Source organism: Oncorhynchus clarkii, chromosome 3 (assembly GCF_045791955.1).
Source record: "Oncorhynchus clarkii lewisi isolate Uvic-CL-2024 chromosome 3, UVic_Ocla_1.0, whole genome shotgun sequence".
Lineage (NCBI taxonomy): Eukaryota > Metazoa > Chordata > Actinopteri > Salmoniformes > Salmonidae > Oncorhynchus > Oncorhynchus clarkii.
Genome location: NC_092149.1, coordinates 32062078 through 32074554, shown reverse-complemented (window position 1 = coordinate 32074554; position 12477 = coordinate 32062078). Strand labels below are relative to the sequence as shown.

General features: G+C 42.8%; 1 protein-coding gene across 1 annotated transcript in view; it reads right to left on the bottom strand.

Moving 5' to 3' along the window:
* LOC139393328 (igLON family member 5-like) overlaps positions 1–12477 on the bottom strand; it is a 172927-nt gene that overhangs the window by 29799 nt on the left and 130651 nt on the right. The window contains exon 2 of the mRNA XM_071141916.1: positions 3268–3346. Within this exon, the coding sequence (XP_070998017.1) occupies positions 3268–3346 (79 nt within the window). The remainder of the gene's footprint in view (positions 1–3267; positions 3347–12477) is intronic.

Here is a 12477-nt window from a genome sequence, read left to right as displayed (position 1 = left end):
ATCTACACACAATACCCCAAAATGACAAAGTGAAAGCAGTTTATGAATTTTTGCACATTTATTCAAAATTAAAAACAGAAATAACTTATTTACATAAGTATTCAGACCTTTTGCTATGAGACTCGAAATTGAGCTCAGGTGCATCTTGTTTCCATTGCTCATCCATGAGATGTTTCTACAACTTGATTGGAGTCCACCTGTAGTAAATTCCATTGATTGGACATGATTTGGAAAGGCACACACCTGTCTGTAAAAGGATCCCACTGTCAACAATGCATGTTAGAGCAAAACCTAAGCCACGAGGTTGAAGGAATTGCCCGTAGAGCTCCGAGACAGGATTGTGTCGAGGAACAGATCTAGGGAAGGGTACCAAAACATTTCTGCAGCATTCAAGGTCCCCAAGAACACAGTGGCCTCCATCATTCTTAAATGGAAAAAGTTTCGAACCACCAAGACTCTTCCTAGAGCTGGCCGTCTGACCAAACTGAGCAATCAGGGGAGAAGGGCCTTGGTCAGGGAGGTGACCAAGAACCTGGTTGTCACTTTGACAGAGCTCCAGAGTTGCGCCGTGGAGATGGGAGAACATTCCAGAAGGACAGCCATCTCTGCACCATCTCTACCAATCAGGTATTTATGGTAGAGTGGCCAGATGGAAACCACTCCTCACTAAAAGGCACATGACAGCACGCTTGGAGTTTGCCAAAAGGCACCTAAAGGACTCTCAGACCATGAGAAACACAATTCTCTGGTCTGATGAAACCAAGATTGAACTCTTTAGCCTGAATGCATAGTGTCACGTCTGGAGGAAACCTGGCACCATCACTAGCATGGTGGTGGTGGTGGTGGTGGCAGAATCATGCTGTGGGGATGTTTTTCAGCATCAGGGACTGTGAGTCAAGAACGAGGGAAAGATGAACAGAGCAAAGTACAGAGGGATCTTTGATGAAAACCTTCTCCAGAGCGCTCTGGACCCTCAGACTGACATCCGACAATGAGACAAGATCGAGACACTCAAAATGTGGTCTCAAGACTGTCTCGAGTACTACAACACTGACTCAAAACTTGATCTGCAAGCTCTTTTTTAAAAATGTGAACCTTTTTTTAATCCGTTTTTTTTTGCTATTGGGACTGGGCATCAAATTCCAGAGCCCTTTATTGCAGTTGGGTCACTGAGGTGGTCGGTTTTCAATTCACTAACACTTATCATGTGGTTTGTGCAGGCTGAAATATGGTGAGTCGGATGTTATTGTAAACTTTGAAATTAGAAACAAGCATGGTAGCAAGCATTCGTTGTTACACCTCTGTAATTACAGGCTGCAATTATCACCAGTTACAGGGTAACTATGAATTATTACAATTGTTTAGAATACATGTTACAGTGTAATTACACTGCAATAAGGACCATTTAAGAAGTGTTAGCGTCTTTTTCATTAGACAATTAATGAGGCTAACCATGTTGATGGATACCAGATTGGACTTTTACAGCTACTGTACATGCGTCATGAGATGGATTAGTGCAAGCCCTACCCTTGTAATGAAGGTAGGCCTTCAAGTTTCAATATGCAGAAATTGCTTGTTTTCTGGTTGCTAAGATTCTAGTAGTTTCTAGATTCTAGTAGCCTAATTTCAGTTTATGTGACAAAACAAGCAGTGTAGAGAATCATTGTACCATCTGAACTGCTGTGAAATATATTTTAAATAACCAAAAATATTGTGTTTTCAGCTTTTTGACGTTAGTGTACAAAACCAAAAGCAAAAGATGCTAAAACGACTAAACATAAGAACAGCAAGCATAGAAATAGCGCACATATACCAGATCTACCGCTTCTTAGACTTGCTTTCAAAGACGATGACAGATCTATAACTCAAATGTCTATATGAATTTGGTCAGGTCGCAAATGTCACTATCATGAGTGAGTGCGGAAAGGAATATTTTAAAGGTTCAATTTGAATTCATTTCAAATGACATTTTGATCATCCTGTTGCAATTAGTATATGCAATTCAATATTATCACCACAAAGAGTCAGCACTAGCATTCATAAACAAACCACTAGCCAGGTCTCGTAATGTAAGGTTGTTAATACATACCTAGCACAAGGTAGCGGTTCATAAAAAAATATAGTATGTTTCTTCATTGAAACTACGAGGGCAATACACCTGGGTAAAATATAGTTGTGTTTTGGAAGAAGCAGATGAAGAGCTAGGAGAGGGGGAGAGAGGGGCTGATAGTGGTAGTTACTGCTGCTACCTAACTTTTGATGTAAAACAATGTGGCGGACCATTCTTGATACACACAGGAAAGTTTTTAGGATGAAAAACCCAGCAGCGTTGCAGTTCTTGACAAACTCACATCGGTCAGCCTGGCACCTACTACCATACCTCATTCAAAGGCATTTCAACATTTTGTGTTGCTCATTCACCCTCTGAATGGCACACATAAACAAACCATGTCTCAATTGTCCCAATGCTTTAAAATACTTCTTTAACCTGTCTCTCCCCCTTCATCTACACTGATTGAAGCAGATAGGGGTCATAGCTTTCACCTGGATTCACCTGGTCAGTCTGTCATGGAAAGAGCAGACGTTCCTAATGTTTTGTACACTCAGTCTATCTATACGTATGTATGAATATAATATTATTTTGACTTTGGAATGTCATTTTTCACAGTTTCTGAACTAGAAATGTTTTGTGACATTATGACTACAGTACTGTCCTTCACCACTAGATGTCCTTAGAAGCTTCAGCTGGGGACCAGGCCAGGAGAGGATAAGCCTGAGCGCTTATGTTTAATTGATGTGTCCAGGGTAAAAAAAATAAAATTCTCTGTGAGGTAGATCACACGGTCTCCAGTGAATAAGCCTCATCTATGCCAGTGATATTACCTTTAATCGCCCATGCAATGAATAGATGAGCCTGTAAGTATGAAAGGGCATCATATATCAACTACAGGAGACCTGTGGCGGTCTATGGTTCTGGGGCTAGGCAATATGAGTTGACAGCGATGGCGACCAGATTTGGAATGACACCTGACCGCGGGTTAAAGAGTTCAAATGTTGATAGACAGTAGGCTTTTATGAAGGCCTCGAAGTCCAGGATATTGACAAGATGGCAGTTTTGTTGAGGAACATTGTTCAACCTAGTTGGGGTAATCCTCATGGGGTTTGTATGACATTGGATTGGCAATTAAGTCGGCATGATGACAGGTGAAAAAAACGAACAACTTCAACATGTAATTAGTAGGTGCAGGTGTAGGATCAAAGAGTTACCTCAGAATGATGCTCTCTCCTTCCAGCACTGTAATGTTGTCGGGCAGGTGGCCGAATTCGGCTCCGTACACACTTGGTCCTGCCAAGGAAGATGAGAGAAGAGAGGGAGGAGGGTGAGCATGATGCCGTTATAACAACAACAGACGGTCCATTTGCATTCTCAATCCCCAAATCCCCTGGTTGGCATCTCAGTCGCCGCGGTGCTGAGTACCTCATTGATCCAGGTCAGGCTGGATGTGTTTGGTGGTTTACTTAGTTATTTGTCATAAATATACAAACAAAGGTGTTGTAGCGTACGCACTGACCCCCTGTATTATTTAAATAATGATTTGTTCCCCCCCCCCCCACCCCACCCCATGTGTGTGTGTGTCGCATTGAACAGTGTTGATAATGAGCCAGGGGAGGAGGAGGATTCACGCAGGGACGTCAGAGCGTGAAATGAAGAGACACAAACGGCAACAGGAGGGATGTGTACAGTGAGGCTCACCCTGCCTGCAAATAGACATGCACACACACCAAGACAGTCACACAAACGCACGCAAACACACACTACCACAGGAAAGAAACTAAATGGAAAACTGGGGTTGATACGTGTTGGGCATCGCGTGTCTATGAAAATGCCTGTTTCGTTACAAATTTAACCAGAACCATAGTTAATACACAATACTGACTAACTTTATAGGAAATGAACACAGGTCTCATAATCAATCTCTCAAGCACAAGCCCACGTGCTAGTGAGTAGCCAGCTAATCTTTATACTTCCAAGTTTAGCCAACTTGGCTCTTTTTGCTAGATGACAAGGTGGAGCAGTTGAATGGTTATGAACACCCCCTTCTGTCCAGTCTCCAACTGTTTGGACAGCATGCTAGCTTGTCCACTTTGTTCAGAATGGGAACGAGTTTCCAATTCCTTATATGATAGTGTTTGATGATTTTAGGACAATTATAAAACACAGCCTAGACAGCTAGTGTAAGTCTTTGGCTACAATGTTACTAGTGGGACATAGTACCGCAATGCCACGCGAGACAACCTGAGCATTCCTTTTCCAGAATCAATGTTCATTGATACTCCTGTTTTAGTAGTGCCTGCTCTACCTAAAAAGGGTATCAATAGAAAGGTTAATTTCTCCTCTATTACAGTAAAATAATGACTCAATGTGTTTCGGTGTCCATACGACCGATTCTGTTAGACCAAACCTCAAATGCAAATACAGAGTTGAAACAATAGTGTGCGATTGCTGCCTGCAATTTGGGGCATTCCTGCATGTGGAACGGCTCGAGCATCCCGTTGTTTCCTGCAATCGAGCATGCCATCTTCATGCTTGTGTGACACTTTTGATATTCTGGATTTCTCCTGATTGTCTATGTGATTCAAATGTGGGTCAAGAGTGGTCCACCGATGTCTACCGATGTCCTAGCTAGCTACCAGTGTCGCCCCCACCTCCCGCCCTCCTTCGCTCCCAATTGCCGAAGACCTGCCCTCGCCGTCGTTAACAGAACTGTGGGAAAGCAGTGCCTGACAGGTGGAGGCGAAGGACACTGTCTACCGGTGTCCTAGCTACCTATCCAGCCTGCTGTGTACCAGAGTCCTAGCAAAACAATGTGCCAATAGAAGTATAAAGAGGTGTTCCTGCAGATGCAGGAATTAGACTTGGGCGGTATACCATATATACCATATACCGCATACTCCGCATACTCCGGTATTTATTTGGAAATAGCCACAGGATGTTTTTTCAATACCGGTATTGACGATATTTGAATATTTGTAACTACTTTTTAAGTATATACCTTTAGTCAATTTGTGCAATACGTTAGAAGATAAAGCAGGTGTGTCCGGCTGTGTATTGACAGGGGTCGCGTTTTATACTGAAGGTCAACCGTGGTTTTTTTTGTTTGTTGCTTCAATAGAGTGATCAGGGACTTGCAACTACAATTTTCTTTCACAGAAAATACATTAGTGCCACACCTTCAGCAGAAAATAGCCTCATTTTCATTAGATGACAACAGAAGTGCAACGCTACTTAGCTGGCAGCCACACAAGTAGGCAAAAACTATGCATGGCAGTCATACTGTATATATCATAGAAAGAATGTAGCCAGCTACATTTCCTAATGTTTTTGTTCAAGTCTTGCATTTTACTGGAGAAAAGTAGGCTAGATACACCTAGAAAAGTAGCAGAGAAAAGTAGCTACACGTCAGTCAGAACACTGTCTGCTGATAGAATGCCCGTTCGTGAATTCTCATCCAAGTGGAGAAAGGCAACTGAAGCACAAAATCAGTTCTGATGCCCAGCAGAAACTCCAATAAGAAGCATTTGAGATCTGCGTTTACAAAACGCAGCAAGTTATTTCTGATGCGTGTCATATTTGTTTTGCTGTATGAAAAACCAAGCATTCTGCAATAACACAATCCCTAAGTTTAACTTGCTAGTTATCTAAGTGGCTGAATTAATAAGGTGACATGGCATCATATCGTGTTGGCTTTCTGATGTGTTTGAGAAGTCAAAGCCCTTTTGGATGAGTTATCTGTGCTGTCACTGCTATTTTTAGACGTTCTTGCATTTTTTTTTCTCCTCTCGGTTCTCGGCCAGTCTGCTCCTCCCCCATCTTCTCACAGAGCAGGCAGGCAGGTTGCCCTAGCGACTCCAGACTCCTCACAGACACAGGGTGTATGCTGCTCAAGAGCTAGTACTGTTCATTTACACAATGTCTCTCATTCACATTCGCTTGTAAATGTCCAAACTCACCAAAAATGGGGTTCGGGTAGCTCCTACCTATATATGTATACCTTTATGAGCGGGACTGCCTGTCTTCTGGACGCAATTGCACCCGTCTCAGCTGAAACTGATTGTCAGAGAGGAAGAACTGATCTCTCATCTTTGTTGTTGTGAGTGACAGGGGGAGGGGCTTGGTGTGTGTGTGTGTAAATGATAAAGTTGCACACAACATAGAAGGAGCGAAGGAGATGAGACCAAAAAGACAACATGAGAACAAGCGGACATAAATGCTCATATTTTCAAAATGAAGAGGCTACAGTACTGCTGAAGCTTCCTCTCCTTGAATTATATTTTGGAAATTTGCATCAACTGACTCTGCAAACGAAGATAACAGCAGCAATACAGTGCTATCTTAGCAGTGATATACTGAGGCAGGTCTATACTCTGCATGACACCAGCTCTGTCCCTCCCTGCCAAATGTCAGCATGCGCATCAAGTCTGAGGGTCATGTCTACATTTGACCTCAAAAGTTTTTGGGGGGGTTTTGCATTTTAGCTAACCCTAACCCTTTTCTTAACCTTAAACCTAATTCTCCTAACCTGCAACGTTAATTCTCCTAACCTGCTACAATTTTGACAAAAGCGAAATCCCTTCTAGACAAAACCCTGTCTGAGTCCTTCCTAGATCGTCATCCAATCTCTCCTCCCTAACGTGTCCATAATATCTCTATGCCGGTGCTGCTGCTGCCGCCACCGCCTTGCCTCTAAGGTTTAATAAACAGCGAGTTATGAGAAGAAACGCTGTGCGGTCAGGAGTTAAGAATCACCCGGAGGTTTGTCTGATTAATGCAAAGAGGTGCGCTAAGACAATACGCGCTAAGCTTGGCAAGTGTAATTCCAGGCAGAGAGGGGTCTGAAACGTGACAGTTGTAAGCAGTGCAGCATCTGATGTCCAATTGCTCACGTTTTTCATTTCAACACGGGCTCTTGGTGGAATCATGGCTTGATTGCACAGCGTAATGAAAAGGGGCAGGCATTCCGATTCGCGTCACGATCTCATAAACAAATAGCTAAAAAAAAAGAAGGTGAACCTAATTATGGATGGAAATGACGGTCAATGGCAATAGGAAATTAAGAGATGTATTTTTCCAAAGTATTGAAATGAATACAAAGTCTAAACAGAGTAGTTGTATTAAGTTGAATATGAGTGTGTGTGTGTGTGTCTGAAGATCCACCAATTTCCATGGTCCTTCGAGACAGTTATTGTGTGTGCGCGCCTGTATAGTGTGTGTGTGTCCCCAGTATGTGCGCATTTGCTTTAAGTGTGTCAGCCACCAGCAAGGACAGGCCATCCCCCAGTGAGAACTAATGGTGCCTTGAAGGATGGAGAGGGATGGAGAATGTCCATGAAAATCCTCCGCTAAAAGCCATAATCACATTAGCGTGCTGCTTGCTGCTTGCTGCTATGCTATCTAGGCTGGCCAAGAAACCCAGGAAGGAAGAACACACTGGCTGCATCAGCATCACTACCTCTCACTGCATGGGGGAGGGGAGACATTAGTCATTGTGTCCAATGTACTGTATAACCAAGGACTAGGAAATGTCACCATCGGTAGGTGTTTGTTAAAGGCCAACTGAACGCAAAGTGTTTCTGGTTGAAAACTGCCTATGTGGCATCGATGTTAGTCAGAAACACAAAAGTGTAAGTGGAATCACTTTGGTCATAAAATCAGTATATTCCAAAACAGAGTTTTGTGAGATTTGTGTAAATGAGGTCATCAGAACGTACATGAGGGTCCGGTTTGTTTTTACAATCACGCCCACTAACACGGGATTGTAACGCCTAGGGAGAATTGTCATGCATGGAAAAACAGCTGCGTTGATTGCACTCCAGCCAATCGTGGGAGCAGAACATCCAGGCAGTGAGACAGACCTGCACGTTACGCAGCGCCTATATCCTGTATCCTTATTTATCCTATAATAATTCAGACTATTTTGAGGAAGTGGTAGTGGCTATGTTGTTTTTACTGTGACTCAAGAGGGACAATCTCATTTTTTTTCTTAATGACCGGCAGAAAATCAGATGCACAATCGGTATGTTAAGCCGCTCTTTAAGGTTATTTCTATGAAACAACCTTGGATATACTGTATCCTATACCATGCTTTGTGCACGTGCCACACTGCACAGTAGGCTATATTACTGTGCGTCCTCAGTTGTTCTTTCTTAGTGCACTGCACTGTTTACTAGGTTTTTATTTAGGTTCATTTAATTCAGTACCAGGGCTCAGCTCAAAGGCAGGTGGGACACATGCTGGAGCACACAGACGTACGTAGACACACACACACACACACACACACACACACACACACACACACACACACACACACACACACACACACACACACACACGCAAATAATGTATGCATAAGCTGAAACCTGAAAACAACACGTAGAAGGTTACACACCAGAGGGCTGCTATTCCCTATTCCCCACTCAATTCCCATTTTTACAGCTCAATTGTCACCTTGATTCTAAAACCTGTATCACCCTGCCTTTACCCTCCCTCACTGCACACAGTGTTAACCAGGTCAACACACACAGCCCACACTTACTCAGTCACACTCACCCACAGGCATGTGTATATTTACAAACAGAAACACACAGCAACTGAGTCAGTTATCGACACACAGAAACACACTCACTCATGCATACACGCCATCACAACCCCTGTCCCCTCTGTCACTCACTTAGAGTGTGCGCTGTGCATAAAGGCTGCCGCTTTGACCTTGGTAGGGGGGGTGAAGGGCATCGCATCGAAGACGAGGAGCTAAAGGGGCGTGTGCGATTGTCTATGGTGTCTCACCACTGGACAGTTGGATGTGCGGAGTCAGGGTCCTGTCAATTAAAAAACTACACAGTCAAGAAGGGGGGTGTAAGGGTTGATGAGGTGGACGAAGGACAGATGACGACAGAGTGTGAAAACACCTGCTAGACTGCACATGCCCGCCACACTTCAGCATTAATAACACAGGGAGAGAGACGGAGAGAGAGAGAAGCAGCAGTCCAGGTAGAGAGATAGAGAGAGTGAGCGAGAGAGTAGGCACAACTATGACAACATAACCAACAGAAACGGGTCACAACTCCTGCTGCTCTGTCGCTCGCTGGGTGTGTACATAGTCAATGGTAGGCTTTGAGGGGACTCGTATGGTAGGTACACCTATAGCTCATCTCTTGGTAGTAATACCGTAGACTACTTTATCACTGACCTCAACCCAGAGTCTCTCAGAGCGTTCACAGTCTGACCACTGACACCCCAATCAGATCACAGCAAAATAACAGTCTACTTGAACACAGCAATATGCAATCATGAGGCATCAAAGCCAAAGGAACTGAATAATATTAAGAAATGCTATAGATGGAAGGAAAGTAGTGTGGAAACATACCAAAAAACAATTAGGTAACAACAAATTCAATCCCTGGACAAAACAGTTCGCTGTAATAGTGAAGGTATTGACTTGGCAGTAGAAAACCTAAACAGTATATTTGACCTCTCAGATTCCCTATCAAATCTAAGGTTTCTCAATTTCTTTCTTAGGTTTCATCAAACCAATCTTACCAAAAACAGAGACCCAGAAAACGTGAGCCTACTCCTTCAGTATGGTGAATCACTAAAATGATACAGAAATAACTTCGTAAAAAGAAGGAACAGCATGTCAGAAATCAGCTCAATGTAATTGAAGAATCCATAGACTCTAACCACCTCTGGAAAAATTGGAAAACACTAATCAAACAACAACAATAACGAGTTATCTATCCAAAACTGAGACGCATGGATAAACCACTTCTCCAATCTTTTGGGCCCTATAACAAAGAACATGCAGCAAAAACAAATATATGATCAAATACAAATCGTAGAATCAACTACTAAAGACCACCAGAACCCACTGGATTCTCCAATTACATTTAATAAACTACAGGACAAAATACAAACCCTCCAAACATAAAGGCCTGTGGTGTTGATGGTATCCTCAATGAAATGATAAAATATACAGACCACAAATTCCAATTGACTATACTTTAACTCTTTAACATCATTGTTAGCTCTGGCATCTTCCCCAATAGTTTGGAACCAAGGACTGATCACCCCAATCCACAAAAGTGGAGACAAATTTGACCCCAGTAACTACTGTGGGATTTGCATCAACAGCCAACTTGGGAAAATCCTCTGCATTATCATTAACAGCAGACTTGTACATTTTCTCAGTGAAAACAACGTACTGAGCAAATGTCAAATTGGCTTTTTACCAAATTACCATACGACAGACCACGTATTCACCCTGCACAACCTAATTGACAAAGAAACAAACCAACAAAAACAAAGGTAAACTCTTCTCATGCTTTGATGATTTCAAAAAAAGCTTTTGACTCAATTTGGCATGAGGTTCGGCTATACGCACTGATGAAAATAGGTGTTGGGGGGAAAACATACAACATTATAAAATCTATGTACTCAAACAACAAGTGTGTGGTTAAATTTGGCAAATAAAATGTGTGGTGAGACAGGGATGCAGCTTAAGCCCCACCCCTTTCAACATATATAGCAACGAATTGGTGAGGGCACTACAACAGTCTGCAGCATCCGGCCCCACCCTACTACAATCTGAAGTCAAATGTCTACTCTTTGCTGATGATCTGGTGCTTCTGTCCCCAACCAAGGAGGGCCTGAAGCAGCACGTAGATCTTCTGCAAAGATTCTGTCAGACCTGGACCCTGACAGTAAATCTCAGTAAGACAAAAATAATGGTGTTCCAAAAAAGGTCCAGTTGCCAGGATCACAAATACAAATTCCATGTAGACACCATTGCCCTAGAGCGCACAAAAAAACTATACATACCTCGGACTAAACATCAGCGTCACAGGTAACTTCCACAAAGCTGTGAATGATCCGAGAGACAAAGCAAGAAGGGCCTTCTATGCCATCAAAAGGAACATAAAAGTCGACATACCAATTAGGATCTGGTAAAAAATTGAATCAGTTTCAAAGCCCATTGCCCTTTATGGTTGTGAGGCCTGGGGTCTGCTCACCAACCAAGAATTCACAAAATGGGACAAAATGGGACAAATAGTTGCACAGTTGTACAGTACAACTGAATGCATTCTACTTAAATGTGTCTTCTGCATTTAACCCAACCCCTCTTAATCAGAGAGGTGCGGGGGGCAGCCACAATCAACATCCACGTCTTCGGCGCCTGGGGAACAGTGGGTTAACTGCCTTGCTCAGGGGCAGAACGACAGATTTTTACCTTGTCAGCTCAGGGATTCGATCCAGCAACCTTCCAGTTACTGGCCCAATGCTCTAACCAGTAGGCTACCTGCATGCAGAATTCTGCAAAAGTATCCTCCGTGTACAACGTAAAGCACCAAATAATACATGCAGAGCTGAATTAGGCCGATACCCACTAATTATCAAAATCCAGAAAATAACCGTTAAATTCTTCAACCACCTAAAAGGAAGTGATTCCCAAACCTTCCATAACAAAGCCATCACCTTTAGAGAGGTGAACCGGGTGAAGAGTCCCCTAAGCAAGCTGGTCCCCGGGCTCTGGTCACAAACAGAGTCCAAGGACAGCAACACAATTAGACCCAACCAAATCATGAGAAAACAAAAAGATATATACTTGACAAAAATAATCAACAAATAAAACAGAGCAAACTAGAAAAATATTTGGCCCTAAACAGAGAGTACACAGTGGCAGAATACCTGACCACTGTGACTGACCCAAACTTAAGGAAAGCGTAGACTAAGTACAGACTCAGTGAGCATAGCCTTGCTATTGAGAAAGGCCGTCGTAGGCAGATATGGCTCTTAATCTTAAGAGAAGAAAGGCTATGTGCACACTGCACACAAAATTAGATGGAAACTGAGCTGCAATTCCTAACCTTCTGCCAAATGTATGACCATATTAGAGACACATATTTTCCTCAGATTACACAGACCCATAAAGCATTTGCTTTTTGTTTCTGGTGTTCTTTGACAGCTCTTTGGTCTTGGCCATAGTGGAGTTTGGATTGTGACTGTTTGAGGTTGTGGACAAGTGTCTTTTATACTGGTAACAAGTTCAAACAGATGCCATTAATACAGGTAACGAGTGGAGGACAGAGGAGCCTCTTAAAGAGAGAGATGCAGCAGTACATGTAGAGAGAGAGAGAGAGAGAGATAGAGAGAGAGATGCAGCAGTACCTGTATATATATATATATATATATATATATATATATATATATATATATATATATAGAGAGAGAGAGAGAGAGAGAGAGAGGTGCAGCAGTACAGGAAGAGAGAGAGCGATGCAGCAATACAGGTAGAGAGAGAGAGAGAGAGAGAGAGAGAGAGAGAGAGAGAGAGATGCAGCAGTACAGGTAGAGAGAGAGAGAGAGAGAGAGAGATGCAGCAATACAGGTAGAGAGAGAGAGAGAGAGAGAGAGATGCAGCA